At 42.4% G+C, this 16,317-nt stretch overlaps 1 protein-coding gene across 1 annotated transcript in view; it reads left to right on the top strand.

Annotated features, from left to right (window-relative positions):
• The window catches only part of ABCA4 (ATP binding cassette subfamily A member 4), a 144,453-nt gene that overhangs the window by 69,701 nt on the left and 58,435 nt on the right, over positions 1–16,317 (top strand). Inside the window, exons 15-19 of the mRNA XM_061411147.1 lie at positions 2,664–2,885; positions 4,759–4,963; positions 10,733–10,798; positions 14,074–14,163; positions 16,099–16,273. Of these exons, the coding sequence (XP_061267131.1) occupies positions 2,664–2,885; positions 4,759–4,963; positions 10,733–10,798; positions 14,074–14,163; positions 16,099–16,273 (758 nt within the window). The remainder of the gene's footprint in view (positions 1–2,663; positions 2,886–4,758; positions 4,964–10,732; positions 10,799–14,073; positions 14,164–16,098; positions 16,274–16,317) is intronic.

Here is a 16,317-nt window from a genome sequence, read left to right on the forward strand (position 1 = left end):
TATCTAGTCCCTTAAATCTATTTCTCACTTTCACTGTATAATCATAAGAGATTTGATTTAGGTCATACCTGAATGGTCTAGTGGTTTTCCCTACTTTCTTCAATTTCAGTCTGAATTTGGCAATAAGGAGTTCATGATCTGAGCCACAGTCAGCTCCCGGTCTTGTTTTTGCTCAACTGTATAGAGCTTCTCCATCTTTGGCTGCAAAGAATATAATCAATCTGATTTTGGTATTGACCGTCTGGTGATGTCCCTGTGTCGAGTCTTCTCTTGTGTTGTTGGAAGAGGGTGTTTGCTATGACCAGTGCGTTCGCTTGGCAAAACTCTATTAGCCTTTGCTTGCTTCATTCTGTACTCCAAGGCCAAATTTGCCTGTTACTCCAGGTATTTCTTGACTTTCTACTTTTGCATTCCAGTCCCCTAAAATGAAAAGGACATCTTTTTTGGGTGTTAGTTCTAGAAGGTCTTGTTCTTCATAGAACTGTTCTACTTCAGCTTCTTCAGTGTTACTGGTCGGGGGACTTGGATTACCGTGATATTGAATGATTTGCCTTGGAAACAAACAGAGATTATTCTGTCATTTTTGAGATTGCATCCAAGTACTGCATTTCAGACTCTTTTGTTGACTATGATGGCTACTCTATTTCTTCTAAGGAATTCCTGCCCACAGTAGAAGATATAATGGTCATCTGAGTTAAATTCACCCATTCCAGTCCATTTTAGTTTGCTGATTTCTAGAATGTCAACATTCACTCTTGCCATTTCCTGTTTGACCACTTCCAATTTGCCTTGAATCATGGACCTAACATTCCAGGTTCCTATGCAGTATTGCTCTTCAGAGCATCGGACTTTGCTTCTATCATCAGTCCCATCCACAACCAGGTGTTGTTTTTGCTTTGGCTCCATGCCTTCATTCTTTCTGGAGTTATTTCTCCACTGATCTCCAGTAGCACCTACTGACCTGGGGAGTTCATCTTTCAGTGTCCTTTCTTTTTGCCTTTTCATACTGTTCATGGGGTTCTCAAGGCAAGAATACTGAAGTGGTTTGCCATTCCCTTCTCCAGTGGACCACATTCTGTCAGTACACACATACACACTCACATACACACACACACACACAGATTGCTAATTGGTTTCTCCTCTCTACTTAGAGAAACCCAGTGCTTTAGGGTACCACCACCAAATAATCAGAACCAATTCAAGAGGTAAAGCAATTTGTACCTTTATGTTCCCAAGAAAAGAACAGGATGATCTATACATATTTGGAGTTATGTGCAAAGCGTAAAAATCCTCATAGGAGGCCTATCGCAAAAGAGAAACAAGTAGACTTGATCAATTTTAACATCTCAATTTATCTGCTAATGTAACTGGATAGTAGCTCACTCATTAAAAATAGCTAGTTTGGTTCTATTTTCTACATAGCCAGTGATTGACCCATTAGTTCACATGAAAGGTACTGAATATTGTCCACAGATTCTGTGAAATGTATTTCTATAATATCATGTGCTGCAAGGATTAATCCACTTTCAAGTGATGTGGATTAACTACAGACATTTTCACCAATGTGAGAGGCAAATCTCAGAATATAAGAATAAATGATTAAGTCAGCAGACCAGGTGGTGGTGATTTAGTCTCTAAGTCATGTCCAACTCTTGCGACCCCATGGACTATAGCCTGCCAGGTTCCTCTGTCCACGGAATTTTTCAGGAAAGGATACTGGAGTGGATTGCCATTTCCCAGAACCAAAGCAAAATGTTAAAGCTTGTTGGGTGGTCTCCCACCTCCTTCTTTTGTTCCTCATAAATTCAGTATATCACAGGAACTATTGATGCTCCAAGACCCCCTTTGCAGATCTTCCTCCCTGCTCGAGGCTCCTTCCTCCACACTTTCCTTTTCCCAAGGATTTCATTACTGAACCATAACAATTACTCAGTACTGAAGGGTAGCTCAATATGTTACCCTCCTAGGAGAAAATGACATAATTAGAATTAAAGGACCTCAACATATTGAGTTGGAGAAGGCAATGGCACCCCACTCCAGCACTCTTGCCTGGAAAATCCCATGGATGGAGGAGCCTGGTAGGGTGCAGTCCATGGGGTCGCTAAGAGTCGGGCACGACTGAGCAACTTCACTTTCACTTTTCACTTTCATGCATTGGAGAAGGAAATGGCAACCCACTCCAGTGTTCTTGCTTGGAGAATCCCAGGGACGGGGGAGCCTGGTGGGCTGCCGTCTATGGGGTCGCACAGAGTCGGACATGACTGAAGTGATTTAGCAGCAGCAGCAGCAACATATTGAGTATTAAGTGTGGAAAATTAGACACTAACAGGGCTTCCCTGGTAGCTCAGACGGTAAAGAATCTGCCTGAGATGCAGAAAACTGGGGTTCGATCCCTGGATCGGGAAGATCCCCTGGAGAAGGGAATGGCTACCCACTCCATTATTTCTTGTCTGGAGAATTCCATGGACAGAGGGGTGTGGTGGGCTACAGTCCATGGTATCACAAAGAGTCAGATACAACTGAGCAGCTAACACACACTGGGCTCATGGGAAAGATCCCTTTGTGGCGGAGGGCTTCTGAACGTATAGAGATCACTTCCTAAAGGGGTGGGGCTCCTGGATGTGGATGGAAATTACTGACTCAAGTGGCCACTTTGGTTTCAGCATGGAAGGATCCTGCATTACAGCAATCCGTTCGTCCTCTTCCTGTTCCTGTTGGCTTTCTCCATTGCTACGATCATGCAGTGCTTCCTGCTCAGCACCTTCTTCTCCAGGGCCAGTCTGGCAGCAGCCTGCAGTGGTGTCATCTACTTCACCCTCTACCTGCCACACATTCTCTGCTTCGCTTGGCAGGACCGAATTACAGCCGACATGAAGATGGCTGTGGTAAGGGACCCTGGGCTTACACCTAGAATACGATGCATTCCACTTGCAGGGTATGTAGCAGTCTGAGAGGACTGGCTCGCCCTTTAGGGGGTCCACTTTGCCTTTGGCAGAAATGGACATAAGGTTTAAAGGCACAGGTACAAAAGTGGGAGTAGTCTTCATCTTGAGCAACCTAACAGTTCCTCTTCACCACATCTGCTTGATAAGTCTGCCGTGGGAAGTAATCGAAAATCAGTTCAGCTTGTGGGTCCCTTTGTGTATCCATAAGAGGAGAACAATGGGGCCCATTTCACTCAGTTCTTTTTTTTCCCCTAACATCTGAGAAGATTCATAAGGGAGGGAGCTTCTCCTTTACTAATCTTCCCAGAAAGATGTTTCCATAAATTAAAAGTTTTTGTTTATCTGTAAAAGAATTTGAATCAGAGTAGCTCTAATGTGTCTTTGTCATGTTCTACCAGGGCACTCAGACAGGGGTGCACAAACGAGCCAGTTGGGCCCTCTTCCCAGGAGAGGTCTTCAGAAATTGACTCTGGATTGCCTGAAAGACCTCTTCACAATGCCCAAACAACATGGTTTTTTTTTTTTTTCTCTAATTGTTTTCAAATGATCTATGTCCACTCTGTCATTAAACAGACTAAATAGCTTCTAAGCCCTGTAGGATGCAAATTTCTTTGTCCTCCAAAATCTCCCTGTGCACGGTTCTTTGTACAATGCAGTTGAGAAAGGACTGTCACCTGCATCTCACTGGGGAAAATTTAAGTTGAACTTGTTCTCAAGACTCAAGCGTATTTGGCTCAAGTGCTGCCAGGGCATCTGCCTTTTATTTCTCATGTTAAATAAGAATTAATTACTGTCGTTTATGGCACCTAATTTTCTAACGTTATCACAATGGGCAAGAAATTCTTATGACTCTGGCTGTTGGCAGAGCTGGGCTATCTTGGTATACTGTGTAGACAGTTGGCACTTAGAAGCCACAACTAGTTCTTTGCATGTGTGGATCTACCAGGAAGCTATAGTTCTGGCTGCTCTGTGGACCAGGGCTGGGCTGAGATTTTTTTTAATGGTTTTTGTGAAGATATAGCTAGGGAATCCCTTCCTTCTGCAGAGAGATGCTCTGAACCCCATCCTATGTCCTGCAAACTAGAGGTAGGCCTCCCAGCAGAGCAAGTGGGAATAGCTCATCCCTCTGTATGTGTGTATGTGCTTTCTGCCATGCCAGGGAGCAACTGTGGGGATATGGCTGGGGGACTTCCTCTTTAGACTTTCTGCATACCACTTACTCAGTTACTTGTGCTCTTCAAGGAGATTCTAAGAAAAAGATTTTCCCTAGTCTGGAAATGAGAAAAGGTGATAGTCATTATAAGCTGAGGATTTTTGGCTTAACATTGCTCAGGAGGTCATGAGACAATATCCTGTCTAGCCTTCTAGTCTGCTCTAAAACACTGATGACTTTATGGACAGTTCTATTGGGATTCTCACAAAGCAGTTCCAGTTAGCTTCTTTGTTGTACCAAAACCTGTGAGATTTTGTAGAAGAGGCAGGGAGAGGCAGGGAGAGGTAGGAAGACAAGCTTGAGGACCTTTGGTCCCTTGCTGTGCTGTGCTGTGCTGTGCTGTCTCCCCTAGTGTACTTCTGTGATCCACTGGACAGGTGAAAGGTGCCAAGTAGGTATTGGGCAGGGGTCCCTGAGGCCTGAGAAGTATTCCCAGAACTCTCTTCCTGTGGGAAGACTGCCTTAACCCCTCCCTGGGGTGGTCTTAGACCGGAATACATTGTAGACCCTCCATCGGCCTTCCTCCATACCTTGTGGGTTCTGTTGGGTTGGGTTAAAGATCCTCTGCTCATCTTTTATGCCTTCTTTGCCCCACTGCAGAGCCTGCTGTCTCCTGTGGCATTTGGGTTTGGCACTGAGTACCTGGCTCGTTTTGAAGAGCAAGGTGTGGGGCTGCAGTGGAGCAATATTGGGAACAGTCCCATGGAAGGGGATGAATTCAGTTTTCTGATGTCCATGAAGATGATGCTCCTTGATGCTGCTCTGTATGGCTTGCTTGCCTGGTATCTTGACCAGGTGTTCCCAGGTAAGGGTCCTCCTCCATAGGGTAAAGGTAATTATGTTCTTTAGTTCCTCTGCCTTTTCACTCTAGTTTAAATCTTAATCAAATATCCCATGCTTTTGGATTGGAAGAATTAATATTGTTCAAATAGCCATACTTCCCAAAACAATCTACAGATTTAATGTGATCCCTATTGAATTACTCCAGTATTCTGGCCTGGAGAATTCCATGGACTGAATAGTCCATGGGGTCGCAAATAGTCACACATGACTGAGTGACTTTCACTTACTCACTATCAAATTACTCAAGATATTTTTCACAGAACTAGGACAAATAATCCTAAAATTTATATGGAACCATGAAAGACCCAAAATTGCCAAAGTAATCCTGAGGGAAAAGAACAAAGCTGGAAGCATAACCTCCCAGACTTCAGACAATACTACAAAACTATAGGAATCAAAACAGCATGGTATTGGAGCAAAAACAGACAAATGGATCAATGAAACAGAATAGAGAGCCCATAAGTAAATCCACACAACTACACCCAATTAATCTTTGATAAAGGAGGTAAGGATATACAATAGAGAAAATACAGTCTCTTTAGCAAGTCCATTCTGAAGGAGATCAGCCCTGGAATTTCTTTGGAAGGAATGATGCTAAAGCAGAATCTCCAGTACTTTGGCCACTTCATGCAAAGTTGACTCATTGGAAAAGACTCTGATGCTGGGAGGGATTGAGGGCAGGAAGAGAAGGGGACAACAGAGGATGAGGTGGCTGGATGGCATCACTGACTCGATGGACGTGAGTTTGAGTGAACTCTGGGAGTTGGTGATGGACAGGGAGGCCTGGCATGCTGTGATTCATGGGGTCACAAAGAGTCGGACACGACTGAGCGACTGAACAGATTGACTAGCAAGTGGTGTTGGGAAAGCTGGACAGCTACATGTAAATCAATGAAATTAGAACACACCCTCACACTGTACACAAAAATAAACTCAAAATGGTTTAAAGACTTAAAATATAAGACGTGATACCATAAAATCCTAGAAAGGGATATAGGCAAAACACTCTTGAACATAAATTATAGGAATGTTTTCCCAGGTCAGTCTCCCAAGGCAAAAGAAATAAAAGCAAGAATAAACAAATGGAACATAATCAAACTTCTTGGATTTTGCATAGCAAAAAAGGCATAAAGCAAAAAGACAGTCTATGGACTGGAAGAAAATGATTGCAAATGATGCATTAGACAAGGGATTGATTTCCAAAACATACGAACAGCTTACACAACTAAACAGCAAAAACAAACAAACAAATCTAAAAATGGGCAGAAGACATTTATTCAAAGAAGAATAGATATTTATTCAAAGAAGACATACAGATGATCAATGAGCTCATGAAAAGATGCTCAACACTGCTAATTATTAAAGAAATGCAAATCAAAAATATAGTGAGGTACTAGTCAGAATTCAAAAGCAGAGACATTACTTTGCCAACAAAGGTCTGTCTAGTCAAGGCTACGGTTTTTCCAGTGGTCATGTATGGATGTGAAAGTTGGACTGTGAAGAAAGCTGAGCGCCAAAGAATTGATGCTTTTGAACTGTGGCGTTGGAGAAGACTCTTGAGAGTCCCTTGGACTGCAAGAAGACCCAACCAGTCCATTCTAAAGGAGATCAGTCCTGGGTGTTCTTTGGAAGGACTGATGCTAAAGCTGAAACTCCAATACTTTGGCCACCTGATGCGAACAGTTGACTCATTGGAAAAGACTCTGATGCTGGGAGGGATTGGGGGCAGGAGGAGAAGGGGACGACAGAGGATGAGATGGCTGGATGGCATCACTGACTCGATGGACATGGGTTTGGGTGAACTCTGGGAGTTGGTGATGGACAGGGAGACCTGGCGTGCTGCGATTCATGGGGTTGCAAAGAGTCGGACACGACTGAGTGACTGAACTGAATTAAGTCAGAATGGCCATTATTAATAAGTCTACAAATAACAAATGCTGGAGAGGGTGTGGAGAAAAGGGAACCCTCCTATACTATGGGTGGAAATGTAAATTGATACAGCCACTATGGAAGGTAGTCTGGAGGTTCCTTAAAAAACTAAAAATAGAGCTGCCATATAATTCATCAATCCCATTCCTGGGCATATAGCCAGAGAAAACTGTAATTTGAAAAGATACATGCACCCGAATAGTCAAAGCAGAAGTATTTATAATAGCCAAGGAATAGAAGCAAACTATATGTCCATTGACAGAGGAATGGATAAAGAATATATATACAATGGAATACTACTCAGCCATAAAAAGAATGAAATAATGCCATTTGCAGTGATGTGGGTGGACCTAGATATTGTCAAACTGAGTGAAGTAAGTCAGATACAGAAAGACAAATATCACATGATATCACTTGTATGTGGAATGTAAAAACATGGTGCAAATGTTTTGTTATTTACAAGAGAAATAGACTCACAGACATAGAAACTTATAGGGACTTTCCTGATGGTCCAGGAACTAAGAATTTGCACTCCCAGTGCAGGGGGCCTGGGTTCAATCCCTGGTCCAGGAACCAGATCCCACACTCCACAACTAAAAAACTGGATCCTGCATCCCACATGTTACAGTGAAGACTGAATATCCTGCATGCCACAACTAAGACCTAGAGCAGCAAAATAAATAAATAAAAATAAATAAATATTTTTAAAAAGAAGAAAAAAAGAAAATGAACTTATGGTTACTAAAGGTGATAGCAGGGTGGGGGGATAAATCAGGAGTCTGTGATTAACATGTACACAATACTATATATAATGTAGATAAACAACAGAGACCTGCTGTACAGCACAGGGAACTATATTCAATATCTTATAACAACCTATAATGGGAAAGAAATATAGGAAAGAAATAAAAAAAGGAATGTAAATATAGGTATGGTGTACAGCAAAGTGATTCTACCAAAACCAACACAACATTTTGTATCAACTATACTTCAATTTTTTTCAAAATCTTATTCTTTCTGAAGTCTTTCAGCTTGAACTCTCAGAACCCATATTTAAATCTTAAATCCAGGAACCAAAAATCCATCAGTGAATGCTTGACTCACCTTTAGAAACAGATTCCGAATATGATCTCTTGTCACCACCTCTACACAACCTTCTCAGTCCAAGCCTCCTCCTTCCATCATCATCTCTTACCAGTCTGTTTTCCACACTGTGTTCAGGGAGATCCTTTCAGAATCTAGGTCAGGTGGTGTCAATCCTCTGTTCAAATTCTTCAGAAGATGTCAGGGTAAGAAGATGCTGAATTCACCTTCCCTCATAGAGAACTGAGTCTTCAGCTTCATATGCCACCATTTCCTCTTTCAAAAAAAACCTAAAGTCTGGCTGAGTGATAACTACACATCAGGCAAAGCAGGTAGGGGAGTCTAAGACACAGTTTCACCATAATCCCCACCCTTGGCACAGTGATCCATAACCAGGAGGGATCTCAGAACCCAACACCCATTTGCTAATTGTATTCATCATAATATTGGAAGTCCTAGCCACAGCAATCAGACAAGAAAAAGAAATTAAAGACATCCAAATCAGAAAAGAGGTACATTTATACATAGTAACATTTGTAGATGACATTATTTTATGTATAGAAAACTCTAAGTGAAAGTGAAGCCTCTCAGTCGTGTCCAACTCTTTGCAACCCGTGGACTGTAGCCCACCAAGCTCCTCTGTCCATGGGATTCTTCAGGCAAGAATACTGGAGTGGGTTGCCATTTCTTTCTCCAGAGAAGTTTTTAGAAAACTCTAAAGTTTAGAAAACTCTAAAGACTCCATCAAAAAAAAAAAACTGTTAGAACTAATTTTAAAATTTAGTAAAATTGCAGGATACAAATTACATACACAAAAATCTCTGAGCACCGAAGAATTGATGCTTTTGAACTGTGGTGTTGGAAAAGACTCTCGAGAGTCCCTTGGACTGCAAGGAGATCAAACCAGTCCATCCTAAAGGAAATCAGTCCTGAATATTCATTAGAAGGGCTGATGCTTAAGCTGAAGCTCCAATACTTTGGCCACCTGATGCAAAGAACTGATTCATTTATTGGAAAAGACCATGATGTTGGTAAAGACTGAAGGCAGAAGGAGAAGGGGACGACAGAGGATGAGATGGTTGTATGGTATCACTGACTCAATGGACATGAGTTTGAGCAAGCTCTGGGAGTTGGTGATAGACAGGGAAGCCTGGTGTGCTGCAGTCCATGGGGTCAGAAAGAGTTGGACATGACTGAGCAACTGAACTGAACTGATGAATAACAAGGGCACTTCTATCATTCAGGAAACTCCAGAGGTTTTAAGAGCTCTGTACCAGGAACTGTGGACAAAGATCAAGTATTATTTTGTATTCTACACACACCTAAATATATCTCTTTTGGGGGAAGAGAGAGTCAAGGGACATAATTCAACCTTATAACAGTGAATTCAAAGAAATATACTTGACTTTCTCAGCCTCCATTTTTCCATCTCACTGGGCCATTAGAGAGAGGTATAATAAGTGAAAATTAATTAGATTGAAAACATAATTTGTGCATATTTCAAGAGCTTTCTTTTAGCCAAGATAAAGCTTTAATATGATCAACCACTATGTACTAAGCAGCACCAATGTATTAGACTCAGTAGCACAGGTACTCAGAGAAGAAAAAGTGGAAAAAACTGACCCAAGCCTGTCCTTCAGGGATTACAGTCTAGCATTGGCCATAAGGCACAGGGTAACTATTAAATAAGCAAAGATAATATTCTCACAAAATCAACATTTATAGGCAGCAAGCTAGGAGAACTGGACTAGAAACTTGGTAGTTGATTCTTTGAAACTCAAGTGGATCCAGTAGGATGGTATGGTTAAGATTAGTGGTGTTGGGCTTCCCTGGTGGCTCAATGATGAAGAATCCACCTGCCAATGTAGGAGACGCGGGTTTGATCCCTGGTCCAGGAAGATCCCACATACCATACAGCAACTAAACCCATGTGCCAAAACTATTGAGCCTTTGCTCTAGAGCCTGGGAACTGAAATTACTGAGCCCACACACTGCAACTACTGAAGGCTGTGTGCTCTGGAGCCTGTGTTTTGCAACAAGAGAAGCCACCGCAATGAGAAGCCCATGCACCACACTAGAGGGTAACCCCACTCACTGCAACTAGAGAAAAGCCCCTGCAGCAGTAAAGAACCAGCACAGCCAAAAATAATTAATTTTTTTTAAAAAAAGATCAGTGGTATTAGAACCAGACTATCAATGTTGGAATTCTTACACCTCTATTAAATTAGCTGTGACATTGGGCAGAAACTTCAAATTCAGTGTGCTGTAGTTTCTTTATCCACAAGAATAGTAATACTACCTATCCCTTTGTGTTATTTTGGGGATTAAATTATTTAGCACACTGAAGGGGCTCACAGTTATGTTTGACACAGAAAGAACATTCAACAAATGTTGGTTATCATCACTATTATTATCTGGTAACTGTTGAAAAGAGCATGCTTCAATTCTTTAATTAAATGGTTTCTTGGAAAACTAATGTTAGTTAAGATCATCAGTCTTGGTGTTGCTGATTTCACCCCTGAAACATGACCTTTTGAATTGAAGCATATTAGAAGAAGTAGTCTTAGAGGAACCATATGGATAGCTATGTAATGCTTATGAACTATAAATATATATAGTTACAACCTGAGGTTCAGGTAAATAAATTCTAGATCTTATAGAACTATGGTAAGATTGAACTACTGAGACTTTTTCCCTTTATTTGCCTATCTATCTTTAGGGGACTATGGAACCCCACTTCCTTGGTACTTCCTTCTACAAGAGTCTTACTGGCTAGGTGGTGAAGGTGAGTTGTTTAAAATTTTTTTTAATTAAGAAAGAAAAACAAATGTTTGAAATTAACTCCTTTGTCTTTATATTGGATATGTGTGCATTGTAGAGGTGGTTCTTACATGAAGTGTGAGATTCCTGATTAGTTAGCTGTCTGCTAGGGGCTCTGTTCCTTAGTGCATCATCACGGCCTCTGGGAGCCCCTATTTTGTGAGTGACTGGACCAGGGTGATGGCTGAGCATTGATAAGCCCTTGCATCCTGGTTGTGCCCAGTGGATTAAAGTGCACGCTTAAAAGAAAGCCAGACCACTTGAGGGTGCAAACGAGGTTTGCAACTTCTCAATTTAAAGCAAACAGATCTATAGAATCTGGAAAAGAAAGTTGTGGTATATATACACAGTGTATATATTACTCAGCTATTAAAAAGAACACATTTGAGTCATTTCTAATGAGGTGGATGAAACAGGAGCCTATTATACAGAGTGAAGTAAGTCAGAAAGAAAAACACCAATACAGTATATTAACACATATATATGGAATTTAGAAAGATGATAATGACGACCTTATGTACAAGACAGCAAAAGAGACATAAAGAACAGACTTTTGGACTCTGTGGGAGAAGGCAAGGGGGTGGATTATTTGAGAGAATAGCACTGAAACATGTATATTACCATATGTCAAATAGATGACCAGTTCAAGTTCAACGTATGAAACAGGGCATTCAAAGCTGGTACACTGGGACAACCCAGAGGGATGAGATGGGGAGGGAGGTGGGAGGGGGGTTCAGGACCAGGGGACAATGTGCACCCGTGGCTGATTCAGATTGATGTGTGGCAAAAAACCACCACAATATTGTAAAGTAATTAACCTCCAATTAAAATAATTAATTAAATAATAAAGCAGACAGATCTAGAGAATCACAGAGAAATCCATCTTCTGCTGTGTCTCCTCGTGTGGTTTTTTAGTCCTCTCCACTTTTTCAAATATAAATACATTTATTTTCCCAAAGCAATAAGTTTATTTTCCTGGCATCCAGAGGCTGGGGCAGACTCCCAGATTCCCTTAGTGCTGGTCTTTCTTGTGACTGGAAAAGAGGATTAAAAGGACATTTGCCCAGAATGCATCATAAGTAAAATTTACCTTTTTTCCTGAACAGGACAGAAGCCAAGGGAGAGTTCTAGAAGTGGGGGGTGGAGAGGGGAGCTGTGTACTATAGACTCCTGTGAGGGATGAGGAGATAGAGAAATTCCAGAGCTGAGAGCTGGAGGCGCCCCTGGAGCTAGGAGTCTCTGGAAGCAAAGGAGATGCTTTCCAATCTGCTTGTTCCTTACCTACTTGCCCTTTACTTTGTATTATTGGGCCTGGGCCAGGATTTAGCCTTTAAGCACTAAGATAAATGTTTGTTTTCTCTAGAGGATTAGTCTAGGACCTTTAAAAGGTTTGCAGTGGGGGTTGCCTTTTTTTTTTTTAATGATTCAAACAAACAACATTTCAACAGCTCAGTGTTTTGTGGGTTTTTTTCCCATTATGTTGCCTTGTCTGTCTTTCTTGTCTATCTAGTAAACTTTTAAACTTCTACTATAATAAACTTATAACCTATCATAAATGGGAATTTTCAACACAGAAGTCTGTTCCATATGTTTCTAATTTCAGTGAGTATCACGACTTTGTGGGCTTGTTTTTCCCTCTATAATCTCAACAGATATGCTGCCTCTAAAAAGAAAAATTTTAAGACAAATGTGCTCCTTCAAAAATGAGTCACATGTATTTTTGCCAACAGAAGCTAAATATTTTTCACCTGTCTCACAAGCTAGACTGAAATAGATTCCTAAATTTCTCTAAAATTAGAAAAGAGCTGAGTTTTTCCACCTAATCTGCTCCTTTCATAGATGAAGACATGGAGCCCAAGAGACATCTAATGTCTAACCCAGTTCCTGTTGGCCATTTTGGACAAAATCTGGAATTGGGACATGTATTTCCTGGCAAGGAACTCACTCCAGTGACTAGGAGAATATTTCCTCCTGCTATTTTATTATTATACATTTAATGCAGTATGATGGCTAGTAAAGTGATCAAAGGGATTGTGGGCAATAGATTTAAAAGTCCTTCAGGAAACAGCAGTGCCAGCGGGGGCCGGTCCCTGAGCAGGGCCCAGTACGCATCACCCACCACACAGCCTGCGGTCTACAGACAGCAGTGTGGGCGGAGAGGCCTCGGCCGACTGCAGCATTAGGACACCAGCCTGCTCGCGGATGTGCACCTGTAGCCAGGGCCTTTAGATGCTTGGCGACGACGGTTTCCTCCCGCCTCTGCTTTCTTCTCTAGCTGGCTTGTGTTTCTGCTTCTCTTCCCCTTTCAGGGTGTTGTGATGTCCTTTTTTTTCAGGAAATGAATTTATTTTTTGTGTTGGAGAATAGTTGCTCTACAGTGTTGTGTTAGTTTCTAAGTGCAGCAAAGCAAGTCAGCCACATGTGTGTATATGTATCCCCTCTTCCTTGGATTTCCTTCCCGTTTAGATTACCACAGAGCACTGAGTAGAGTTCCCTGTGCTGTATAATGTGTTCTCATTAGTTATCTATTTTGTCCTTTGAAACCAAAGGTGAAGTTTACAAAAAGCGCCTCTGTGAGGGCTAGGGGTATGGGTGTTGTGAGTGTCAGGGTATGTGTGAGTGTGAGAACATGTGCGTGAGTGTTTACACCACAATTTGTGTAAGCCTGTCCAGTAGCCAGGCTCAACTCTGGTGTTAATCCCCAAAACTTGAATGCCCATGAAAGTATTGACAGATTTCTCAGGTAAACAATGTCTCAGTCTGCCTGCCCATCATACCAGCTTGAATGGACTTTTACTGAAGATTCACCATGACTTTGACGTGTTTTGGATTGGAGTGAAAAGTACCATTAGTGAGCTGAAAAAAAAATTAACCCATTTAAAAGTCAATCCTGGTTTTAATTTTTTTTTAAATCACAATTTCTGGCACTGTGGGCTCCACCTGAGGATAAGTGAAACTTCTAGTACAAAATTCCCTCTGTGCTCACCAACAGCTGCCAAATCAGACCTTTGGGAAGCAACCCCTCTCCCCAGACCCTGTGGGAACTTCACAGCCCCACAGGTCAGAGGCTGGCAGAGCCCTCCTCAGGGCTGGTCCTAGTAATGTCGACCTGGCCTTCTGAGGGAACTGTGCTTTTCAGCTATGGTAGGAAACTCTGCTCCCCTCTTCTTCTCTTGTTTCCTGTCTTTCCTGATTCTCAGCCTTCACAAGGAGAGTAACAGTGGCTTCTGGTTTGTGCAGGCTGTTCAACCAGAGAAGAAAGAGCCTTGGAAAAGACAGAACCAATAACAGAGGAAATGGAGGACCCAGAACACCCAGAAGGAATAAATGGTAAAAAACAAAAAACCCTCAATAAAGAATGCAGAACAGAGGCAAGAGAAGATTTAGAATACTGCAAAGGGCAAGAGCAGAACACCTCCTGAGTGGGGTGAAATGGAACCCAGGAAGCTGACTCTCTTGACAGGGGTTAAACCTGATACCTTCTCTAGGGTCCAGCTGCCCATGTGTGGAAGGAATGGTCCAGCCAGACATTAACACATATTTCCTGGAGAAAGCAAATCCCAAGTATATGGTGTGTTTGTGCCCTTGTTAGGCAAACCCCCAGTGAATTGCACAAATGTGCTGACTTCCGAGGATTTAGCAAGAACAATAACTTGGGTCACTGGGACTTCAAGCGGATATGAGCTATAAGGAAAGACAAAAATAAATGCTCCTGTGCACAGGGGGAGCGTGTCTAGAGGAGCTGACTACATTTCATTTGTGATTTACAAATCTAGAGGTCCATTCATTCAAGCCATCAAAGGCCTTTCCTGACCATGGAAGTTACTTAATAATTCCTCAACTCATAGACCAAGTTTGCAAGTGTTCTCTTGGCCTTTACCTCCCTTACCTTCCCTCTTGAACCAGTTCTGTCCCAGTTCCCCCACCCCCACCCCACCCCCACCATGTTCTTCTTTCCTCAAGCATATGGATTTCTCTAGAATTCCTCTATGGATTCTGAAATGCTCCGCTATTGTCACCCTGGTTGCAGAGAGGCAGCATGACCTCTGGACTTCACCTGATGTTGCAGGAGAAGGTCCAGCCTCCATGTGTCTGACGCACCCCAGGTGCCATTTCACAAAGCTGAGGTTGGAGACCTGTGATTCCTGCAGTTTCCAGTCAGCAGAACCTTTGGGAAGACCCTCCTCCCAGAGTGGAATTCCAAGACCAAAATCAGAGGGTGGGGGTCCAGTCCCACCTCAACTGTCAGCAAGGCCAGAGGAAGCACAGAAGCAGCACTGGGATTTCCCCCTCCCCCCTTTCTTTGGCAGGGGAGTAAGTGCTCAGAATTACAATATTAAGGTGACAAATTAAGTAACACATATAAATGAAAAGTGTTAGTCACTCAGTCATGTCTGACTCTTTGTGACCCCATGGACTATAGCCCATCAGCTCCTCTGCCCATGGAATTTTCCAGGCAAGAATACTCGAGTGGGTAGCCATTCCCTTCTCCAGGGGATGTTCCCAACCCAAGGATGCAACCCAGGTCTCCTGCACTGCAGGCAGATTCTTTACCATCTGAGCCACCAGGGAAGCCCCATCACTGTCTTGTGTGAACTAAAGCAGGGAGAAGTGGACACCAAGTGGACCTCATACTGGAGGGGAGTATGGAGTTTAAAAGTGGAGGGACAGAGTTTGAGGGACAGTGGTGAGAAAGAGTGGACTGTCCTACCCTAATTGGAGAAACTGGAGCGCTAAAAGCAAGTAGTCAGCGTTAGTAGAGTTGACTCAAAGATGTGAGCCAAGGTGACTAGGAGAATGGACATAAGATAGCCTGAAGGAAGACACTGTTTGGGAAAAAGAATGAGGACCCTGAGCTGTTCCAAGAAATTCCTGAGGAAATCCCCTGCAGACTGTCAGAAATGAAGGCCTGGGACTGAAGGCTGAGCTTAGGGCTAACTCTCCATACAGACAATGAGCGCATCTGCATTCAAATCCCAGCTCTGCCACTCACAAACCATGTGACCTTGATTGGACTCTTGATATCTCTTTAGGTTTCCTCATCTGTAGAAATGGCATGGTAATATATATAAAGCACTTGAAACAATGCTTGGCACAGAGTAACAGCTCAACAAATGTTAGACACTATTATTACCATTATTATTCTGTAGTCACCGTGATAAAGTTATAGTTAAAGCCATAGGTACAGAAGACAATGGTCTCAACAAGGAACCTTGGGTAGTTTGTACATGAAGCCATTGTTATATCATGTTCATTTTTTCCAAGACTGCTTCTTTGAACGTGAGCTTCCAGGCTTGGTTCCCGGAGTATGTGTGAAGAATCTGGTAAAGATATTTGAGCCCTATGGCAGGCCAGCCGTGGACCGTCTTAACATTACCTTCTATGAAAGTCAGATTACCGCATTCCTCGGTCACAATGGAGCAGGGAAAACCACGACTTTGTGAGTCTTTGATCATTTTCTGACTCTCTCCTTCCTCTATTAGC

Source organism: Bos javanicus, chromosome 3 (assembly GCF_032452875.1).
Source record: "Bos javanicus breed banteng chromosome 3, ARS-OSU_banteng_1.0, whole genome shotgun sequence".
Classification (NCBI taxonomy): Eukaryota; Metazoa; Chordata; class Mammalia; order Artiodactyla; family Bovidae; genus Bos; species Bos javanicus.